The sequence below is a fragment of the Engystomops pustulosus genome, chromosome 1 (assembly GCF_040894005.1).
Source record: "Engystomops pustulosus chromosome 1, aEngPut4.maternal, whole genome shotgun sequence".
In the NCBI taxonomy this organism is placed as follows: domain Eukaryota; kingdom Metazoa; phylum Chordata; class Amphibia; order Anura; family Leptodactylidae; genus Engystomops; species Engystomops pustulosus.
The window spans coordinates 111,312,227-111,332,074 of record NC_092411.1 but is presented as its reverse complement, the minus strand read 5'-3'; the positions used below and the strand labels follow the sequence as shown (position 1 = coordinate 111,332,074).

The 19,848-nt window shown below is 39.8% G+C and overlaps 1 protein-coding gene across 1 annotated transcript; it reads right to left on the bottom strand.

Moving 5' to 3' along the window:
- Nucleotides 1-327: 327 nt before the first annotated feature.
- UBQLN1 (ubiquilin 1) lies at nucleotides 328-19,047 on the bottom strand. Its single transcript, XM_072150882.1, has 11 exons — nucleotides 18,503-19,047; nucleotides 11,734-11,885; nucleotides 11,523-11,641; nucleotides 11,068-11,330; nucleotides 9,840-9,998; nucleotides 7,438-7,663; nucleotides 6,901-7,040; nucleotides 3,728-3,811; nucleotides 3,017-3,132; nucleotides 2,672-2,837; nucleotides 328-1,491 (listed from the first exon to the last, which is right to left on the bottom strand). The coding sequence occupies exons 1-11, from the start codon at nucleotides 18,635-18,637 to the stop codon at nucleotides 1,345-1,347; spliced, it is 1,707 nt and encodes a 568-aa protein (XP_072006983.1). The 5' UTR covers nucleotides 18,638-19,047; the 3' UTR covers nucleotides 328-1,344.
- Nucleotides 19,048-19,848: the final 801 nt, after the last annotated feature.

Below are 19,848 nucleotides of genomic sequence, written 5' to 3'. Positions count from 1 at the left end.
CAAGAACAGATTCATTTTAAGCAGCCCCCCCCCACACACACACACAGAAGCAATTTTTAAAAGCCTTGGACACCCCCTTTAAGAAAATAAAAAAAAGCATCTGAAAACCTGAACGTGTGGACAAACCCTCTAAGTGCTGGTAGCTGTGCATTGCTGACATAGATGGGTAGATGCATTTATCAAGAACGTATCAAGAAGTTTTCACATGTGTAAAAAGAAAAAAAATCCCTTTAGTTTTAAATAACCGATTAGAAGCTTCCAGGCTGATCTTGCCTTTCTGCGAGTCGGCAGGGAAACGAGAGTGAGAAATAAAAAGTGACCAAGAAACAGTCTTATTGGCATTTATTTATTACCTGTGCACAGGAGAGAGAACTACTGATAAAAACGCAGGATAATCTGTTTGTACAATTTAGTTAAAAATTATTAGAGCACATGACACTTCCTCACATCTTGAAATCAAGTCACATGAGACAGATGTAGACTGGCGCTACCTGCCTGTGTCAATACAAGCCGGTGTTAGAAGCGGGGGCTGGTAGGGCTGTGGAGAAACTTTGACTTGATATTAAAAGAAAGAGTCATCACAAAAGGCCTTGCTCTCAATGAAGACCTATGTATTCTCACCTAGAATACCTCGACTAAAATCTACACTGTGCCCACAATAATGTTGCCGCTACAGAGTCTCCTTCACCTGGACAGTTCTTCTGGAAAAGGCTTCTACTTGACAATTCCCCAAGTACAATGGATTGCCTCCGATCGGTTTGTGGGGGCGCAGTCATTACTATTTTAAACGTATTGCAGAAAAATGATCAGGTTACGTAATAGAGGCAGAACACTAAATGAAAACCAAGCAGAATGAATCATACAGCATTATGCTAGCAAAAATACATGCTGAAGTCACAAAAAGCCATATTGTATTACTAATTAGAACCTTATTCCTTTTCATTTCTCTGTATTCTATATAAATTACTACCAGAGGCTACCAAATTAAAGTAAATACCTTTTGACGGAAGAAATGGTTAGTTACAACCTGTTTACCAACTGCATTGAAAGTCAAGATAATGGGGGGAAAAAAAAAAGTGGTAAAACAAATAAAAACAAAAAAAATTACAAGCAAAGAAGCATTGGGAAGAAGTGGCCTGTGATACATGCAACACGTTCAAATGAAAACTCTGGGATTCCCACGGTTCAGATAACTACTGCACTTCATCCAAATGTAAATGATTCATTAGTTTATAAGGACAATGAATTCCAGAAGTCAAACTGAAATAAAGCAGGTGTTTTATCGGGACGTAAAAGCCATTATCAAAAATAAATTACACTTTTTTCTGTGTCGGGAAAGGGACGCTATGATGGTTGGGATCCCAGTAGTCGTTCAATAGCTGCGTTGATGTCTCCTCCAGTTGCTATTAAAGCCTGTAAATTTGCTTCTCTGTTTAGGAATCCCATTGCGCTGAGCTGGTCCAGCTGCTGCTGAAATCGGACTTCTGGATTCTAAAGGAAAGAAAGAAAGAGATTACAGCCAAAGGGTTTCCAATACATCTGCATCATTCATTCCTAGTCATCACGCCCAGTGAAGCAGTACCGTAAACTGTTGGACTGCCTCATGATTCCTTACAATTGGAGACATTTTAACTCATTTACTACAACTTTAACCCCTTAACGACCTGGCCTTTTTTTTTTTCATTTCCATTTTTCACTCCCCAACTCCCCAAAAATCTATTACTTTTTTATTTTTCCATGTAGAGAGCTGTGTGAGGGCTTGTTTTCTGTGTAACAAATTGGACTTCATAGTGACAGTATTGAATATTCCATGCCATGTACCGGGAAGCGGGTGGAAAAAAAATTGCAAATGCAGTGAAAATGGGGAAAACCGCATTTGTGCAGTTTTCTTGACATTTATTCTTTGGGTCAGTATGATCACAGGTTTAACAAATTTATACAGGTGTTATATTGTTACCATACATTCGCAAAAATTAAAAACCTCTTGTACCAAAAAAAAAAAATCTTCATTTTTCCATGAAATTGAATTTATATCAGTTCTAGGGAAAGGGGGGATTAGAATTTTTAGGACTTTTTTTGTTTTACTATTTCTCAGACCCCCTAGGGTACTTTAACCCTAGGTTGTCTGATCGATCCTACCATATACTGCCATACTACAGTATGGCAGTATATTGGCATTTTCCAAATCATCTATTGCAAATATTTCCAATTGAATCTGTATGCTAATGAGGTAGTTGGTGCACCCAGGCCGTGTCATTAGCAACTGCTATTCCTGTCTGGATCACAACCCTCTGCATCATAAAAACAGGAGATTCTTATTGGGAGAAGAATGGGGTGACACCGGGAGAACAAAATAGTGGTGCAGGCAGGAAAAGTAGTTCTCCAGGTGCTGCGGACATGACCCTGGTGCACCAACTATCTCATTAGCATATGGATTAAATTAGGAATATTTTAGAAATGGCTAAATGAAGAGGGATAAATAAAGCTATGTTGGCTATCACAGCATATTTATCTACGACACGCTGCCAACAGATAACCCTGCACTTACTATGCTTTAATATGTAGTACAATGGCCCAAAGCATTGGAGCTTGGTTTGACACACTGTTAATTGCTCAGAGCCAGTAGCATACTTCATATAAAAGGACAAGGATTTATACACACAAAGCTTACCTGAGTATTAGCACCAGAAAGGGCCTGGAGCATTTGTTGCACAAACTGCTGGTGACCTGGTTCAGATATTCCAGATAATGGACTTGGGTTCTCGGTTGATCCAGAAGTTGCAACAGGTGCAGGATTTGGGTTGGCAGTGCCTGCAATACCACCAAAACCAGTGGTCCTAGAGGTTAGAAGGAAAAAAAAAACTTTAACATTTACTTTCAGCAAATGCTAATTCAAAAAGTTTGGGGACCTATTACAATGTATTATTAAAAGGGTATTCTTATCTTTAGTAGTGTTATTACTTTCTTGTTCTCTCTATGCATTGGGATTTGTAATGACAGCATAGTAGTAGTTTACCCTGGAACAAGTGAAGGAGCTTCTCTAGCCAGCGTCTGCAATCCCTGCTGGATCTGCAGTAAAGCCTGCATTGCTCTGGGGTTTGACATAGCTGATAATGTATCAGGATTTTGCATCTAGAAGGCAGAATGAGAACAGTTAATAACCAATGACTAAGACTTCATTTATGCTTCACAAAAAGGTTTTCATTTTTACAGCCTAAAATTTACAATATAATTTAGATGATCCAGCTCCAAATGCACAAATTTCAGAAGGGAAACAAACAAATCCACCTTCACAAATGCATTTGTTTTGTTTGTTTTCCAACTCTTTATTTTCAAAGAAATGTACATGAAGTTACATCATTACACACAAATGCATTTGTATTGCTTAATGCATTAAAAGAAAAAAAAAAATAGCAAAAAATCTGTATTAAAAATGTTATGGTTTCTTTCTACAGGCCTGTGTATCTCCATAGCAACACATAACAAAACCCTTTGTAGTCAGATAAAAGCCCTGTCAAGACAATCCTCCCCATCATATCATATGATACAGTTTTATTAATGATCGTTTTCTCACATTAGATCATCCAACAGCTGCCTTTACTTCCCTTTGTTAATCTTAAAACGTTATTAGTCTGTTTTGGAATAAACTGACCACTGAAGAGCATAGTGAACAAAACCTAAGCTATGGTTTTATTTGCAGTATATAAGCAATATATTTTTAACATACTTGCTGTAGGAAAACAGGCAACTGCTGTCTCATCTGGTCTTGGAGCTGAGGATTCCCGGCAAAAAGTGGATTATTTTGCATCATCTAAAAAAAAGTGAAAAAAACCACACACACAACACAATGATAAAAATGGCAAATGGTCATAACTGTATTGAAAGACATAGAGCAGTAATATAGTAATTTACTGAAGAGGCCAGCTCATTCACTAGCTGCACCATGTGAATATACCGTATATAAATATCTTGGCTGCACTCCTTATGTTTATGGGTGCCAAGGATAGGGATACAACCCCATATAGACAAATAATCATCCTGGAAATCCTACTGGTTGCTTGCTCAAGTGATTTTTTTTATTGCGGTAAAAAGCATGTGCAAGGTTTATGCTTTTTGACAAATGTCACTTGTAAAATAGTGCTTCACAGAGAAAGCACTATTGTGGTGGTATTAGAGGTGGAGGAACATGGACATGGGCTTTCACATCTTCAGAAATCATCAAGGATTATATAGTAAGATGAGTACTTGTACACACATAGAATAAAATAATCTCTTAAACAAGTGTTTGTGTAGAAGATTATAGCTTAAAATTTGCATCATGATGTTCCACTTCCTTATCCAGAACAGAACAATCTCACAATATATCCATCGTGGTGCTTTACACATGGTTCTTAGTTTGTATAACCTCAAAGAATAAGATACCCTGCAGGATTGGCCCACTTGGCTGCCGCTGACAAGGGAAAAAGAGCAAGAGGGTGTGAGGATGGAGGGCGAATAGCACAAAGGTGCTGAGGTGTGCTGGCCGGAAGGAGGATTCTATGTGGTAATCCACGCCTCCCGTCACATGATATATTGCGAGATTGTTCTCTTCTGCATAAGGCAACGGATATATACTTAAGTGGAACATCACAATGCATATTGTAAGGTATCATCTTATTCACAAACACTTGTTTAACCCCTTAACGCCAAAGCCACTTTTCACCTTCCTGACACGGCCCATTTTTTTCAAATCTGCCCTGTGTCACTATAAATGGTTATAACTTTGGAACGCTTTAACATATCCAGTTGATTTTGAAAGTGATTTCTCATGACACTTTGTACTTCATGTTATTTGAAAAATTTTGGTGGTATGTGTTGCGTTTATTTATGAAAATTTGGTGAACATTTGGAAAAAGTCTTGATTTTTGAAATTGAAAACGTTCTACTCTTTCCATACGTAGTCATAACAGCAAAAAAACTTAACGCAGACATTTGGTTAATGTTAGTTATCACGTCTCCATGGTTTTTTAAGCATTCTCTCATTTTTGTAAGAAGTTATGGGGCTTTGAATTTTAGGTACAATTTCTCAAAATTTCATAAAAAAAAAAAAAAAAAAAAAAAAAAAATCACACTTTAGCAGGACCTGCTTAGATTTCAAGTCACTTTAAAGAGGTCTAAATAAAAGTAAAACCCCATAAATTATCCCATTATAAAAACTACACCCCTTAATGTATGTAAAACAACTTTCATGAAGTTTGTTAACCCTTTAATTATTTTACAGGGGATAAAACAAAATCGGATGCATTTTTTTGGCTAAATGAATGTGTTTTTCAAAAAATGTACAAACTCTCAATGGATAAAATACCGAACCACACTCCACAAAGTTTGATACCCAATACCCCATATGTGGTGGTAAACTGCTGTATTGGCACACGCCAGGGCATCTAAGGGAAGCTGCGCCATTCAGAGCAGATTATGCCTTGTCCCTTTTTATTGGCTATACAATCTTTATTTTTTGGGAAATTTGGAGAAATAAGGGCTGATTTTTTGCGACATTGGATACACTTTACAAATACTTCATTTAAGTGGGTCATTCGCTTATTGATGAGATTTTATTAACTCTTAAATGTATGTAGGAAATAAAATTGTAAATTTTGGTTTCCTTTCTTCTTCCTTTTTTGGGGGGGGGGGGGGGCATTCACCGAACCATAAAAATAACATCTTTATTCTATGGATCACTACGGTTATGGTGATACCTCATTTATATATTTTTACAATTTTACAGAAGAAAAACTAATACAGAGAAAATCTCATTTATTTCGTATCGCCTCTTTACGGAGATATAACGCGAATATTTTTTGGTTGACAAAGCTGGTTAAGGTCTTATTTTTTTGGCGCGTTGTCCTTTTCAGTGATACCATTTTGGTGTACATAACTTTTTTTGATCACTTTTTAGAACATTTTTGTGAAGGGATTTAATGAACAATGTACATTTTTGGCGAGTTTCGGGTTTTGTTTTTACGGAACTTAACTTTGGATATACCTCTTATTCTGAGATTTTGGTTTCTCCGTTTATGCTCTTTGACAAATGTCACTTGTAAAATAATAAGATGTAAATATGACCAACGTAAGTGTATATGGGTTATTGTAGTGCTTGACATAGGCCTCAAGGGGGCTGAAATATTGCACACATTTCTACTGCAATAGAAAAAAAAAAATCACTTCAGCAAGCAACAGGTTGAGAGTGCCAAGATTATTATTTGTTTGGCCACGTATATAGATGACAGTCTGAAGTGTGTAAATTTACAGTGTCTCTTCCCTAGCAGGATTGCAGGGCTCTCGTTTGGGAAATAAGGCAGACTTGGCTCTAAATACGTGCCTGAGGGCTTTACGCCCATATTGGCACCTGTTCGGCTCAGATCTTAACAGCATGAAGAACAGCAGGAGAAACAGCAGCCATCCATTAGAACAACATGGTCATCGTGCCTGTGCAAAGCAAGAGTATGACTGTAACGTACATGGGACCATTGTTGACACTTACAGCAGTTAAATAGATTCAAGGAAAGCAGGGGATGGTTAACTATCAAAGTCTAACTAATTAACTTTCCCCACTACCTCTGCAAGACAAAAAAATAAATGTCTAAACTTGGCTTACAAGATTGTAGAAACTTGCTTTGGAATTGAGATATTTAAAGTGACCCATATAATAAAGTGAATAGGGAGGCTCTGTCCTAGCTAGTATGCATGGTATAACTAATGCACAGGGTCATTCTGCTGCCAATAAGGATAACTGGCGTACAAGATTTGATAAATGTCCACCAATGTGTTATTTGGAACCTGGAGACTGCTTTTATTATTATTATTATTTTTCACACGGTGTCATCATTTGCCCAATTCTAAACAAGAAAAAAAAACACTCACCTGGGCTGCAAGTTCTGGATTCTGACTAAGTGACTGCATCATACTTCGCATGTAGGGAGCTGACAACATATTCTGCATTAGCTGAGGATTCTCTGTTATCTGTTGCATCAGGCTCTGCATTCCTGGTGTATTAAACATTCCTAAATCAAGGCAACAAGGGAACAATATCAATGAAGCTGCAGCACATAGGGCAACTACCTTTTGCAGCTCCATGTTAAAATAAAAGAGCCATGTTGTATGTGATTTAATCAAAGACTAATACATGGTTTGCTTGAAACATTTGCTGAACATAAATTCTGATAAGTACTGACTTCAGCAGTATACACGTATTCTATGGAGGTCAAAGTGCTGCTTTTTATATAACACTATATTACAATTTACCACAAGGACCAACAGCCCAGTACAGGACTGTGTGTGGTGCATTACCACCTGCCCTATTCCTAGCTTCCAATCATTTTACACTACCAATATTTATACGATGTACTACTTTTGCCCTATACTACTTTAGATTAAGGAATATAGATGGTCGTGTAATACCTCCCATTCCAGATGACATATTTGGCAAGGTGGAACTTGTGGTTGAAGAGGTGCTGCTCCCTGTGCTGCTGGAAGCCGTGGTAGTGCCACCTCCACCTGTTGATGGAGATCCTGTAGAGCCAGACTGTGGAGCCCAAGGATTAGGTAGAGGATCTCTGTTTTCTGTCCGGGATGGCTGATTTGGTGATGCATTGCTCATTAAAGAGGCAAATGGGTTGCCTCCAAACTGGAGAAAGAAAATCTAGATTAGTTATGTTTTATTTACTACTATGAAATATCAAGCAGTTTGGCATTGAAAACATTTGGCATAGAGGAAAGGCATTGTTCTTTAGCGTGAAGTACTGATTTATAGCAAGTCTGTTCCAGGCTATGCTTCATGTACTCGCCTTCATAATGCCCTCCCATTTCTCTAGCTGCGAAGAGATGGCTGGAGGCAACAGTAGTGCTGAACTTCCTCCTCTGCCCTTAAGCAGACAAGCTTAACTTCTTACCACATAGCAGCTAAGACACAATTTGGTGATTGAAGAGGTTGTCTCAAATTTAGAAGTTATCCCCTATCCACAGGATAACAGGTATTTCTGGATCACTGGGGTGCCATTCCCATGATGGCTGGGGGTCCCAGCAGCAGACCCAAACAATTCAACTTGCTAAACCGCTATCCTAGGGGAAAACTTCAATACTTTTAGACAAGCCCATTTCAGTGCTTTAGGTCTCAGCAAAGCCACCTCTGTAGCTGGTCTGTGATAATATCTTTTTGTGACATCTTCATCCGTACTGGTTACTACTGCAGCCAATCAATGGCCTCCATGGTAATCTGCAAAACTGCTTCTTTAGAGGGAACCTGTCAGGCACATTTAGCCTCCCAAACCAAAGGTTCTACCTCATTTATTGTAATGATTTGCTCTGCATGATGATATTAAAATGAGATCGCATCTCCTGTGAATTGAAATGAATATTGTAATCCTGTGAATGGTGTCTGTCTAGCTACAACATCCCCTTCCTCTTCTGTCCTCTTGTAAACTGGCCTCTTGACACCTCCCACACAGAAAGGGGTATGAATAATATGTGCAGGTGGAATGTTCACAGGAGGACAGAGGAAGAAGATGGTGTTAGAGCCTGACTCAGGACAGCACAGGAACACCCAGCTGACTCAAATCACAGGATTACAATACAGAGTTTGGGGGTTCATTTTATAACTCACCGGAGTCACTGGCTCATTTCAATATCCTTATGCAGAGCAACTCACTGCATAAAATGAGGTAGGACCTTCCGTTCGGGGTGGGGTCTACATTTGGCCAACAGGTTCACTTTAAGTTGGGGGGGGGGGGGGGGGAAGAGAGACGTTTTACAGAATTGACATTACTAGAAGATTATGTTCTAAAAGGAAAGAAATTTAAATTACCCTTATCCAACTTCAATTTTTTCCAGTTACCCACTTGAAAATTAATAATATGCATGAAAGTAGAGAGCCATGTTGATATTACAGAAACTGCTGCATTTTGAGCAAAAATGATCCTTCAATAAAAAATGAACAATGCTGTTCCACTCATCAGTTTCTCAGGAGGGGGAGGCGGATGGTAATCTGCACCTCTCCCCCCATCATTCACATACTCCTACTCGTAGCGAAGCGTTTCTTGATAAACCACTGGCTTGAGACTGCATAACTGACAGTAGGGAAGTTGATAGAACAAAACAAGATATACCTAAAATATAGACCACACTGGAGGCGGAAAAGGGGGTACAAATGAATTAAATTCTTTTGGAAATGGGGGAAATTTATCAGACACAGATATAAAAAGCTGACTGATGAAACTCCAACATTCTACTTGGTACCATACAGAGAGTCTGATGGGCTCCCTGGGAAGGCTGCGAGTGTGAGCCCCTTTACCGCACCATCATCGATCAGAGCGACAATCTCCCACTGCTTCACTGTGATTATAGATATCCACATGGGTCCATTGAGATAATCGGAAATGTCAACCCTATTTCCACAGCTAGGTATAGTTGTACAAGGCTATAGTGTTATGTATCAATGTAGAAGCACAGAGATTGGGGCTTGTTGAATCAAATTTCATTGTTTAGGAGGAAAATATGAAAATGTTTGAGATGGGTGAGAAACGCATACATAATACTCCTTTTGTGAAGACAAGTAAATGTAGCCATTTGTTTATAATGTCTGTATAACAATACTTTTTTTCCCTGTACAAACTAGGAATCAACCAATAAAAATATTTAAAGACCTATGGTAGTTGCACCTCATGTTGGCAAAATGATAAAAATCATGTTGACCCTACTAAATGCACAGCTTCTATGGTCAGCTCTATTCTGCCCTCTATTATCAAACATTAAAACTCTTTTTAGATGTAGTCAATCACTTTAACTAAGACACTCATCAGTTCTACCTGTTCTTGGGCAGCATTCAGCATTGGCTCTTGGATGTCAGTGTACATTCTACGCAAGGCATTGTAACCTCCAGGAATGCTTTCAAGATTGCTCAGGGCTCTATCTTGGTTCCTCATCATCTCCTGCATCATTGCTGGATTTCTTGCCAGTTCCAATGTCTAAAGACGAAGTTAAGAAATTGATGGTTTATTGTAAACAATAAGCATGTATGGAAACAAACTATAAGCTAAACACCATCTACTAAATAGGTAACATCCTTAGGTTTTGTCTGGAGTTTTAATTGGAGCCTTTTTAGCATCTGTGCTTAAAAGTGTTCAACTAGTTCCTGACTAACCCTTCCCCCACCCATTATATGTGGTACATGAAAATACTTGGAAAATAGAATTTTTTTTCCTCCTCAATTAAAGTTTTCATATTATGAATACATAGTATTCAGCACTGAGACGAGATGCAAATCTGATTGTATTATTTCAACTGTTCTAGATATGTTATTTTACACAATGTGGCCCCATAGGGCACCTTGGGGGCAGAGGAAAAAAAAAATCAGCCGCTTTCTGCAATATATACACAATGGTCACTGGGGGTAGTGCATACAGCAATCAGAAAGGCTGTCTGTTTTTTTGCAGTTATTCGCTGACCAGTAGTCATGAGGTCAGCAAGTGGTTAATACAAAAGAAAATAGTCAAATAAACCATAATTTAAAGAGAGAAAAAAAAAGAAAAGGCTGCATTCACAAGAACAATGGCAAAATGATCTGGGTATGAAGGATCTTGAAGTAAAAACAGTTTAGAGTTTGCCTTTCGTTTTTAAAGCAAACCTGTCATCAGGAATGTGATTTTTAGCTGGTGACAGATTACAATACCCTATGCTACACAGATTTTTAAAATGCCTTTGGCAGCATTCTGAATCATTTCAGTACTTTATATATGTTTAATTCACATTACCTGGCTCCCTGCCAGCAGCATTTGGTGAGCAGCTCCCCCACCACCCAAGAAGCACCAAATGCTGCTGGCATTAATCCAAAAATTCCTAAAAACTTATCATGACTACAGGACTCATATTGCAAAATGCACAATGCAAAACGTGACCATTTTTCATTCCCAGATAACTGGAAATGTTAACGGAAGTAACGACTGGATCTACAGAAGACTTTGCAGTTTTCAGGTGATCCAGTCATCCAGCAAGTGGGGGAGATCATTGTGAGGTATATTAAATAAAACTTCATACTTGTCGCATGATGTCTGGATTATTAAGCATGTGACTGATCTCAGGATTTCTCTGGATTAATTGCTGCATTTGTGGATTGGCCATTATTAACTGTCTCATCAAGTCAGGGTTAGACAGCATGCTCTGAACAAATGGGTTTTCCATGATCTGAACCATCATCTCTGGATTGGACATAAGCTGTCTCTGCATTTGGCTCTGCAGTTCAGAGAAGTTTGATGCATTCATTCCCAAAGAGCTGAGGCCAGGTAAACCTCCAAGTCCTCCTAAGAATAAAACACAAAACATTCAGATTAGCACAGCAATGGCCATAATGGTTTTATCTACACAAGCATGTGAGTATAAAACTACAATATAACCACCAGGTACATACTAACAATTACAGCTCTGTTCCTTTAGATCTATACAATTAACATAGGGATTCCTCCAGAATGCATCTTACAACAGTGTGGCCTTACCTAGGCCAAATGGAGTACTTGTGGCAGAAGTGGTAGTAGCGGTATTGCTGGATGTGGTTGAGGTGGACGAGGGACTGCTAGGGCTGCTTGGCTGAGACGTGGCAGCGGTTGTCTGAGACCTACATGAAGTGAAGAACATAACATGTTACAACAAATCAATAGCCATCACAGAACACCATTAGAACACCACAGTCTAATAAAATGTACATACCTATTCTGAGTCTTTATGACCAAATGCACAGTGAGCCCATCGTGTATGCCATGCTGACTGAGGGTGTCTTGGTCTTTTAAAATCTTTCCAGCAAATATAAGCACAAGTTGGTCTGTGTTGGACTTAAACCGTTTCGATATGTCCTCTTTAAACTTGTATAGAAAGAAATTTAAAAAAAAACAAACAAACAGAAAAACAAATACAACAATGAATGAGACCATACAGAAATAACACGAACACTAGCTATAAAAAGATATCACACTGCTGTACAACGTATTATTACATTTAAGTTGCCTTGTACTGCTCAAAATCCATAATGGTTACTTTACAATAGAATAACCTTTCTATTTATCATGTTTAGTGGATGATGCATAAGAATTGGGATGGTGGACAAACATAACATGGGCTGCAGTGCTATTTTTCCACTGTAAATAAGAAAATTGTGAATGAAGGGGAACTCTCGCACATGCAAGTTAACCTCTCACTCAATTTTTCTGCACTTCTCTCGAGCGGCACCAATTTTCTGGAATGCCCTAACTCAGACAAAGGCCAGCCACGGACTGATCATTCTGCAGGGGACTGAACTCTGAGCATAATATTGATATATAGGAATGCCGCTTATTGTTTCCCATACATTCTGGGAAACGAGTACTCTGTGCATTATATATCAATATTATGCACAGAGTTGAACCCCAGCAGAGTAATCAGTCTGTGGCATGGGACTTCTCACGTCCATGATCACGGACTGATGTGAAACGGCCCAACACACACCTTCAAAGCTTCAAACACTAAAGACTCATCTCTTCAGACAGGCCTGTCATACTCCCTGAATGCATGCAATTTTCACTCCTCGGTTTACTGCTTCCCTCCATGTTATCCCTCTTATACAGATTGAACCCTGGATTCTATAATGTCAGCAAGTATGGATAGTGGCTCATGCAGTTTTATTTTGATACCTTTTAAGAATTCTACTTTGTGTCCCCCTTTCCTCCCTATAGATTGTGAGCTCTATTTGGCACAGGTGTAAAGTACAACATGTCCTGCAAAAAGTAGGCCCTCAAAAGTGTTTTACCTTTTGGGAGACAGCAATGCAAAAACTACATATTTTTCCCCACATTAGGGTTTATTCTGTAAAATATGTATACACACTCACCGGCCACTTTATTAGGTACACCATGCCAGTAACGGGTTGGACCCCCTTTTGCCTTCAGAACTGCCTCAATTCTTCGTGGCATAGATTCAACAAGGTGCTGGAAGCATTCCTCAGAGATTTTGGTCCATATTGACATGATGCCATCACACAGTTGCCGCAGATTTGTCGGCTGCACATCCATGATGCGAATCTCCCGTTCCACCACATCCCAAAGATGCTCTATTGGATTGAGATCTGGTGACTGTGGAGGCCATTTGAGTACAGTGAACTCATTGTCATGTTCAAGAAACCAGTCTGAGATGATTCCAGCTTTATGACATGGCGCATTATCCTGCTGAAAGTAGCCATCAGATGTTGGGTACATTGTGGTCATAAAGGGATGGACATGGTCAGCAACAATACTCAGGTAGGCTGTGGCGTTGCAACGATGCTCAATTGGTGCCAAGGGGCCCAAAGAGTGCCAAGAAAATATTCCCCACACCATGACACCACCACCACCAGCCTGAACCGTTGATACAAGGCAGGATGGATCCATGCTTTCATGTTGTTGGTGCCAAATTCTGACCCTACCATCCGAATGTCGCAGCAGAAATCGAGACTCATCAGACCAGGCAATGTTTTTCCAATCTTCTACTGTCCAATTTCGATGAGCTTGTGCAAATTGTAGCCTCAGTTTCCTGTTCTTAGCTGAAAGGAGTGTCACCCAGTGTGGTCTTCTGCTGCTGTAGCCCATCTGCCTCAAAGTTCGACGTACTGTGCGTTCAGAGATGCTCTTCTGCCTACCTTGGTTGTAACGGGTGGCAATTTGAGTCACTGTTGCCTTTCTATCAGCTCGAACCAGTCAGCCCATTCTCCTCTGACCTCTGGCATCAACAAGGCATTTCCGCCCACAGAACTGCCGCTCACTGGATGTTTTTTCTTTTTCGGACCATTCTCTGTAAACCCTAGAGATGGTTGTGTGTGAAAATCCCAGTAGATCAGCAGTTTCTGAAATACTCAGACCAGCCCTTCTGGCACCAACAACCATGCCACGTTCAAAGGCACTCAAATCACCTTTCTTCCCCATACTGATGCTCGGTTTGAACTGCAGGAGATTGTCTTGACCATGTCTACATGCCTAAATGCACTGAGTTGCCGCCATGTGATTGGCTGATTAGAAATTAAGTGTTAACGAGCAGTTGGACAGGTGTACCTAATAAAATGGCCAATGAGTGTATATATAACACAAGAAAAAAAAAAAAAAAAAAAGAAGGTAGAAATATGCTATTTTCATAGTTCTACTAACCCATACAATGGTTATTAGGTTATACAGTGACAACCAAAAGAAAAAAGTAAAAAAAATTCATTACAGAATTGATATTTTCTAACTGCCCTCTCCAAAAAAAAATGAGTTAATAAATTTGGATTAATAGTGGATAACCTCTACAAAATAATATCACTGAAAATGCAACTCATCCCACAAAAATATGCCCTCTTTTGGCCACATTAACAGAAAAACAAATATTTTATAGCTTGCTAAACACAGTTACATCTTATAGGCCAAGAGAGGCTACTGCATGGCTCTCCTTCCCCTTCTACATCCACTGTGTACCCATACAACAATAAGCGCCAGGATGGTGGGACGGTGCTGGTGTTGCAGTATAACAATGCTTATTTTTCTTTTTATGTAAAGTATTGAGTATTGTGATACTTTTCCTGGTATTGTATTGCACTCAAAATTCTGGTATCGGTGCGACCCTATATTGCTCTGCAATCTGTATGATCTGTAAAGCAGCAGAGTATGATTGCCATATATAAATATTCATTATTATTACTATGTAAACTCATCTACAAATGTACAATGCAAAATGAAGATTCAAAACTCCTCTAAAGGTTTCATAGTAACCAGTGTGATCTTTTCTTATGACAGAATGATGAAATTCCCTGTAAGTAGGTTTGTTAGATTCTGGTACAGTAACTAACATTATGGAAATAAGCCCCACAAGGTTTCTTAGCCTTGGGGATTACGTCTTTTCACAAAATCACAAACAAAATCTCTTGAGGACAAAGTCTAGGTCACATGACATAAGCTGAACCGCTGAGCAACTTCCAGAAAGGCACATTAAGCTTTCGAGAGCGAAGGATCCGAATATGAAAAGATCATGCACTTCCGCTGTATGGTAGTAAGTTCACTTGAGGTTGGAGCCACATTACAACCACATTATAAAGCTGGCTAAAAGGAGTAAGGAAACACTTCCAGGAAATACACAGAAATTCCAATTTTCTCAATTATTTTATAACCTTCATTTTGTCTTCACAGATTTCAACAAGAGCAAAACAAAAAATATCACAAGACATCACACAATGGATATAATCTTACAATGTTCTTATCAGCTCATCGATCTTTATCTCTAACTTTTATTTCTGTCTTTTCTTTTTGTAGAATGTGTTGCAGATCTTTTGGAGATTGTGTTAGTGTAATAGAGAGGCAATGTTTCATCTATAGGAGTTCTCCATAAAGGTGACATTTGTCAAGAATGGTGGTTCCATACTCAGCAACTGGTGAACATGCATTCTGGTCATGTGTTGTCACACAGGTGCACGACTTGTTATAACGCACAGCTCTGATTACTCTTTGTGATATAATAAGCCGTGCACCTGTGTGACATCATATGATAGAGAAAGTATATTGGATTATTGTGCAACTTTTCATGACAAAGACAAAATCAATTATTTGCTGAAAGTGGACAAACCCTTTAAGGTTTGTCTTATCAGGGCATCGCTATGAATTCATGCATCAATCCACCTGGTGGAATACAACCACAGTTGTCACGAGGTATGTCTAGCATCGGCTTGTTCCCACTCTCACCATTTATACTTAACACAATATGCTCTGTTTATGGGGCAGTTTTAAGACATGATTGTCAGCCTAACAAACCTTTGGTGTTATCAAAAGCAAGATAGAATACCAATAGAAGAATTAACTTCTAATAAAGTATGCTTAAAATTACCAATTGTCAGGAGAGCAAGATACAAAATTGTAAAAGAATACACTGTCCCAGAAACAATGCCCGGTCAATAGAAACAAACGTATCACTAAATCTGCACACACATTAACAAACGTTTACCTTGACAGGTCATGTATATGATTGTGTTCATCAGGGGGGTAAATAACAATAAGGAAACAATTTGGCACAGGGTCCATAAGGATACTAGTCTAACTAGACCGTGACTATGCTAGTTGCAGCAGTGGCTGTACTAGCATGTCGCCCAGCTACAGCTAGTTATAGTGTGCACGATGCTGGGTGACATGCCAGTACAGACGCAGCTGCAGCTAGCATAGTCACTGTCTAGTTAGACAGTGGACCCCATGCCAAATTATGTCCTTATTGCTATTTATCCCCTGATGACCCCGAGCGTCTATTGCCGGATTGGCGAGACTGTTCCATTTTCTAACCTTTTTTGTGTACAATCATATACATGACCTTTAAAGGTAAATGTTTGTTAATGTGTGCGCAGATCTATTGATACGTTTGTCTCTTTTGACTTGGCATTATTTCTGGGACAGTGTATTATTTTTACATTTTGTATGCTACTCTCCTGACAATTGATCATTTTAAACATACTTTATTAAAAGTTAAGTATTATATTAGTATACCAACTTGCTTTTGATAGTTTTGATCTTTATGATGGTGGGAGTTGTTCCTTAAGGGAGAACTATAGACTCTCTAGACCAGTTGGTTTGATCTTGCTTTATTTCTTAACAAACCTTTGGTCCTTAGCACTAGAACATCCATTGTCATCTTGAAGGAAAGTTACCACCAGGTTTAGGGATTGTAAACCAAGCACACTCACATACTGATGTGTGCCCTCTAGGCCCTCTGGCAGGAACTGCTCTTCTTTATGTCCTTGTTTTTAAAAGAAAAAAGGTGTTTAAAAATTTGCGCCCCTCAGGCTCATTTAAATAATTCAAAAAGCTTTTTTTGGTAAAAACCAGGGAAGAAGAAGCTAAAAGAAGAGAAGATCCTGCCAGAGGGAGCACACAGTAGTATGCCAGTGAACTTGGTTTACAATCCTTCATCCTGGTAGAGAGGTAGTAGAGGTCCTTTAAGGAGAAGTCCAAATGTTGAAGAAAATGATCCACTATGGATTCTCTTGCAAATCTGAGGTGAAATAATAGCACAATCTAATTTCATTAAACATGGGAGAATTTAATTTCTAAAAGGGTCAATATCTACAGTATTTCCATAACATAATGGCTATACTAGGGATTGGGAATTCTGTGGCAAGCTTGTTCTTCGGTGGGAAACATTTCTGATATACATCCACATGTACTGTACTGCAATGTGAGGTGGACACCACAGTCCTATAACACTTATGTTTTCTTACAGGTTTTTAAAATTTTAAATGACATTTCCTTATTTGCATCATTTAGAGATCGTAAACTTATATAGATTTTGTTATGTCCAATTACTTACTGTATTGTATGGGATAATATTGTTATAGTTTGATTTATGTGTTCTAATGAGAGAAGGGGGAGATTTTCATTTTTACATTTAGACTATTTTTTCAGACCCACTGGGTATTTAGAGGGTCTGACTGCCCATATAATATACTATAATACTACGTCGTACATATCGTGCTTCCCTCTGAATCTTGCACAGTTGACCTGTCCTCAGATAGCATGCAACAGAACAACCGCACTAATCCTGTACGAAATATCATTGAAGGACATGAGGTTTTTGGTTTTTTTTTTACTGCGCTTAAAAGGAAATTTACCATCAAAATCAAGAATGATGCACCAGGGACACTTATTCATAAATCCAGGCACTGAGACTGTGGACATATTTTTACATTTGTTATGCATGGCCTCCTTCCTTCTAAAATCAACTATTAAAATTATGCTAATGAGCCTGAAAGGACCCCGGTTTATCATTCTTTACGTTGATGGTAGATTCCCCTTAAGCATTTATCACGTTAGAAGATTTGCACTGAAACAAGTGCATACATGCTTAGGCACTCGTGTGCTGTGTGGAAACATTTTCTAATTAAGACACAGCTGTACTCAAAATTCTGGGGACAGTCAATCCAAGTTGCACTTAAATTAATTCCCTTCTTTCAGGAGTTCAGGGTATCAGTTACTAATCTAAACTATGGCATTCTGCTGGGATTACGGGAAATTTATTTACCCTTACAACAGGGGGATAAGATCAAACGCTAAAATACTTTGCCTTGTTAATGACTTAAAGGGAATGATCAATTTAATGGTAAAACATGCTGAATATTAAAGGTCCTGGTCCGTGTGATGAAGAGGTGACAGGGACAGCCCTGGTCAGACACTGCAGATCATTCCCACCCTGGTGTCCCAGGTATACAGGTGTCAGTGACCTACAGGTTGCTGCTGTACAGTAGATGACTTTTGTCAGACAGGTCAAAGTTCCCAAATTGCTACATGTTGCCGCCCACAATGCATATTGTATTAACCAGAGGGAGGGGAGATTCCTGCCCCCACTCATGTGATTACCTAAAAAATACCCCAATGACTATGAACATGAGCCAAGACCACTCCAGTCACGGTGAGACATACTGTGAGGGAACTGTTAGGTCTAAGGTCAGTCCTACACATCAGGGACTCACCTCTCGGACACTGCTGTTCTCCGGCACAGCAAACTCTTCCTTCTCCTTAGGAGTCTTCACTGTCACTTTAATAATCCGCGGGGAGTCGGAGGAGCTGGCAGATGGGGTGCTGGAGGAGGTTGGGGGGTCCGACATGACGTCAATAGGTGTGAGGGCACAGCGGTCGGGAGCGGGAGTGCTGTATGCTCGGTGTGTGGAGGCGGTGGTGTGGAGGCTGGCGGTGCGGGGAGCGGCGCCTCAGCAGCTGTACATGTGTGACGATCCTGGCCGGCTTTCGGATGGTGCAGGCGCAACTCAGGCCGCACTAAGAGCGCTTCCTCATACCACAGCGTCACGGCGACGTCACCAGCGGGAACTCTGGGAGTCAGTCAGCAGCCGGCCGGTGTGAACCGTGATATCGCCACTCAGTGTCGCCTTCCCGCGGTATAACGTGAGGGGAGCGGCCGGGACAAGGCAGAGAACACTACACTGTAGTCCACTGCCATCAGAAAAGCGAAATGCTCCGTGTCGCGCTCTGATGACGTAAGCACAGCCTTAGAAACTGCTAGAACAGAACGCAGCCGTTCCAATAACACTAGAGGGTTCGCCTCCTACCCTGATCATGTGCTCTATGTGTCGCCGCTCAGGGAGGCCACGGCCATTTTGGTGGTTATAGCAAAAAAAAAAAAAGGATGAGATTACAGTTTTCTTTTCTCGTTTTAGGTACCAGAAACTTTTAGTATAACAAGTTTGCACAGTGTTGCCTTATTCAGACCTAGCAATGAAAACTGTATCCTACTGTGAACCTGCATTCAGGTAAATTTGTGAAGGAAAATCTGTCTGGCCCTATGGCAGTGGTGGCGAACCTATGGCACGGGTGCCAAAGGTGGCACTCAGAGCCCTTTCTTTGGGCACCCGGGCCATCGCCCCAGAACACCAGACAGGACTCAAAGAATCTTCCTGCAGTTCCAAGCAACTTTGAAAATGCTGCTTTCAGTCATATTTTGATACTTACTTCGCTACTTGGGACTGTAGGAAGAGGGAGAATGAATAGATAGGGCCAAATTATCTTTGAAGGACCTTCTGCTGGCCCCTACAGGTCTACAGAGGGGCACTGGAAAGAAGCTAAAATTATGCAAATTTTCCATATTTCTACTGTGTTGCTGTCATCAGGAGGCCAATATGATTGTTGAAGAACAGAGAGCAGTTAGTTACTGCTTTAATTTTTTGTTGGCACCTCACAATAAATAAGAGGGGTTTTAGGTGTCTTTTTGGGCACTCAGCCGCTAAAAGGTTCGCCATCACTGCCCTATGGTAATAAAGTTATCCATTACATATGGATATTTGGGATTGTTACCTGACTATGC

Coding starts and splice junctions, on each gene's coding strand:
- UBQLN1 (XM_072150882.1), bottom strand. CDS start 18,637: ATGTCGGACCCCCCAACCTCCTCCAGCACCCCATCTGCCAGCTCCTCC. Junction 7,664..9,839: donor TGAATGCTGCCCAAGAACAG/GTAGAACTGATG, acceptor TTCTTTCTCCAG/TTTGGAGGCAACCCATTTGC. Junction 3,133..3,727: donor TGCCTGTTTTCCTACAGCAA/GTATGTTAAAAA, acceptor TCTGCCTTCTAG/ATGCAAAATCCTGATACATT.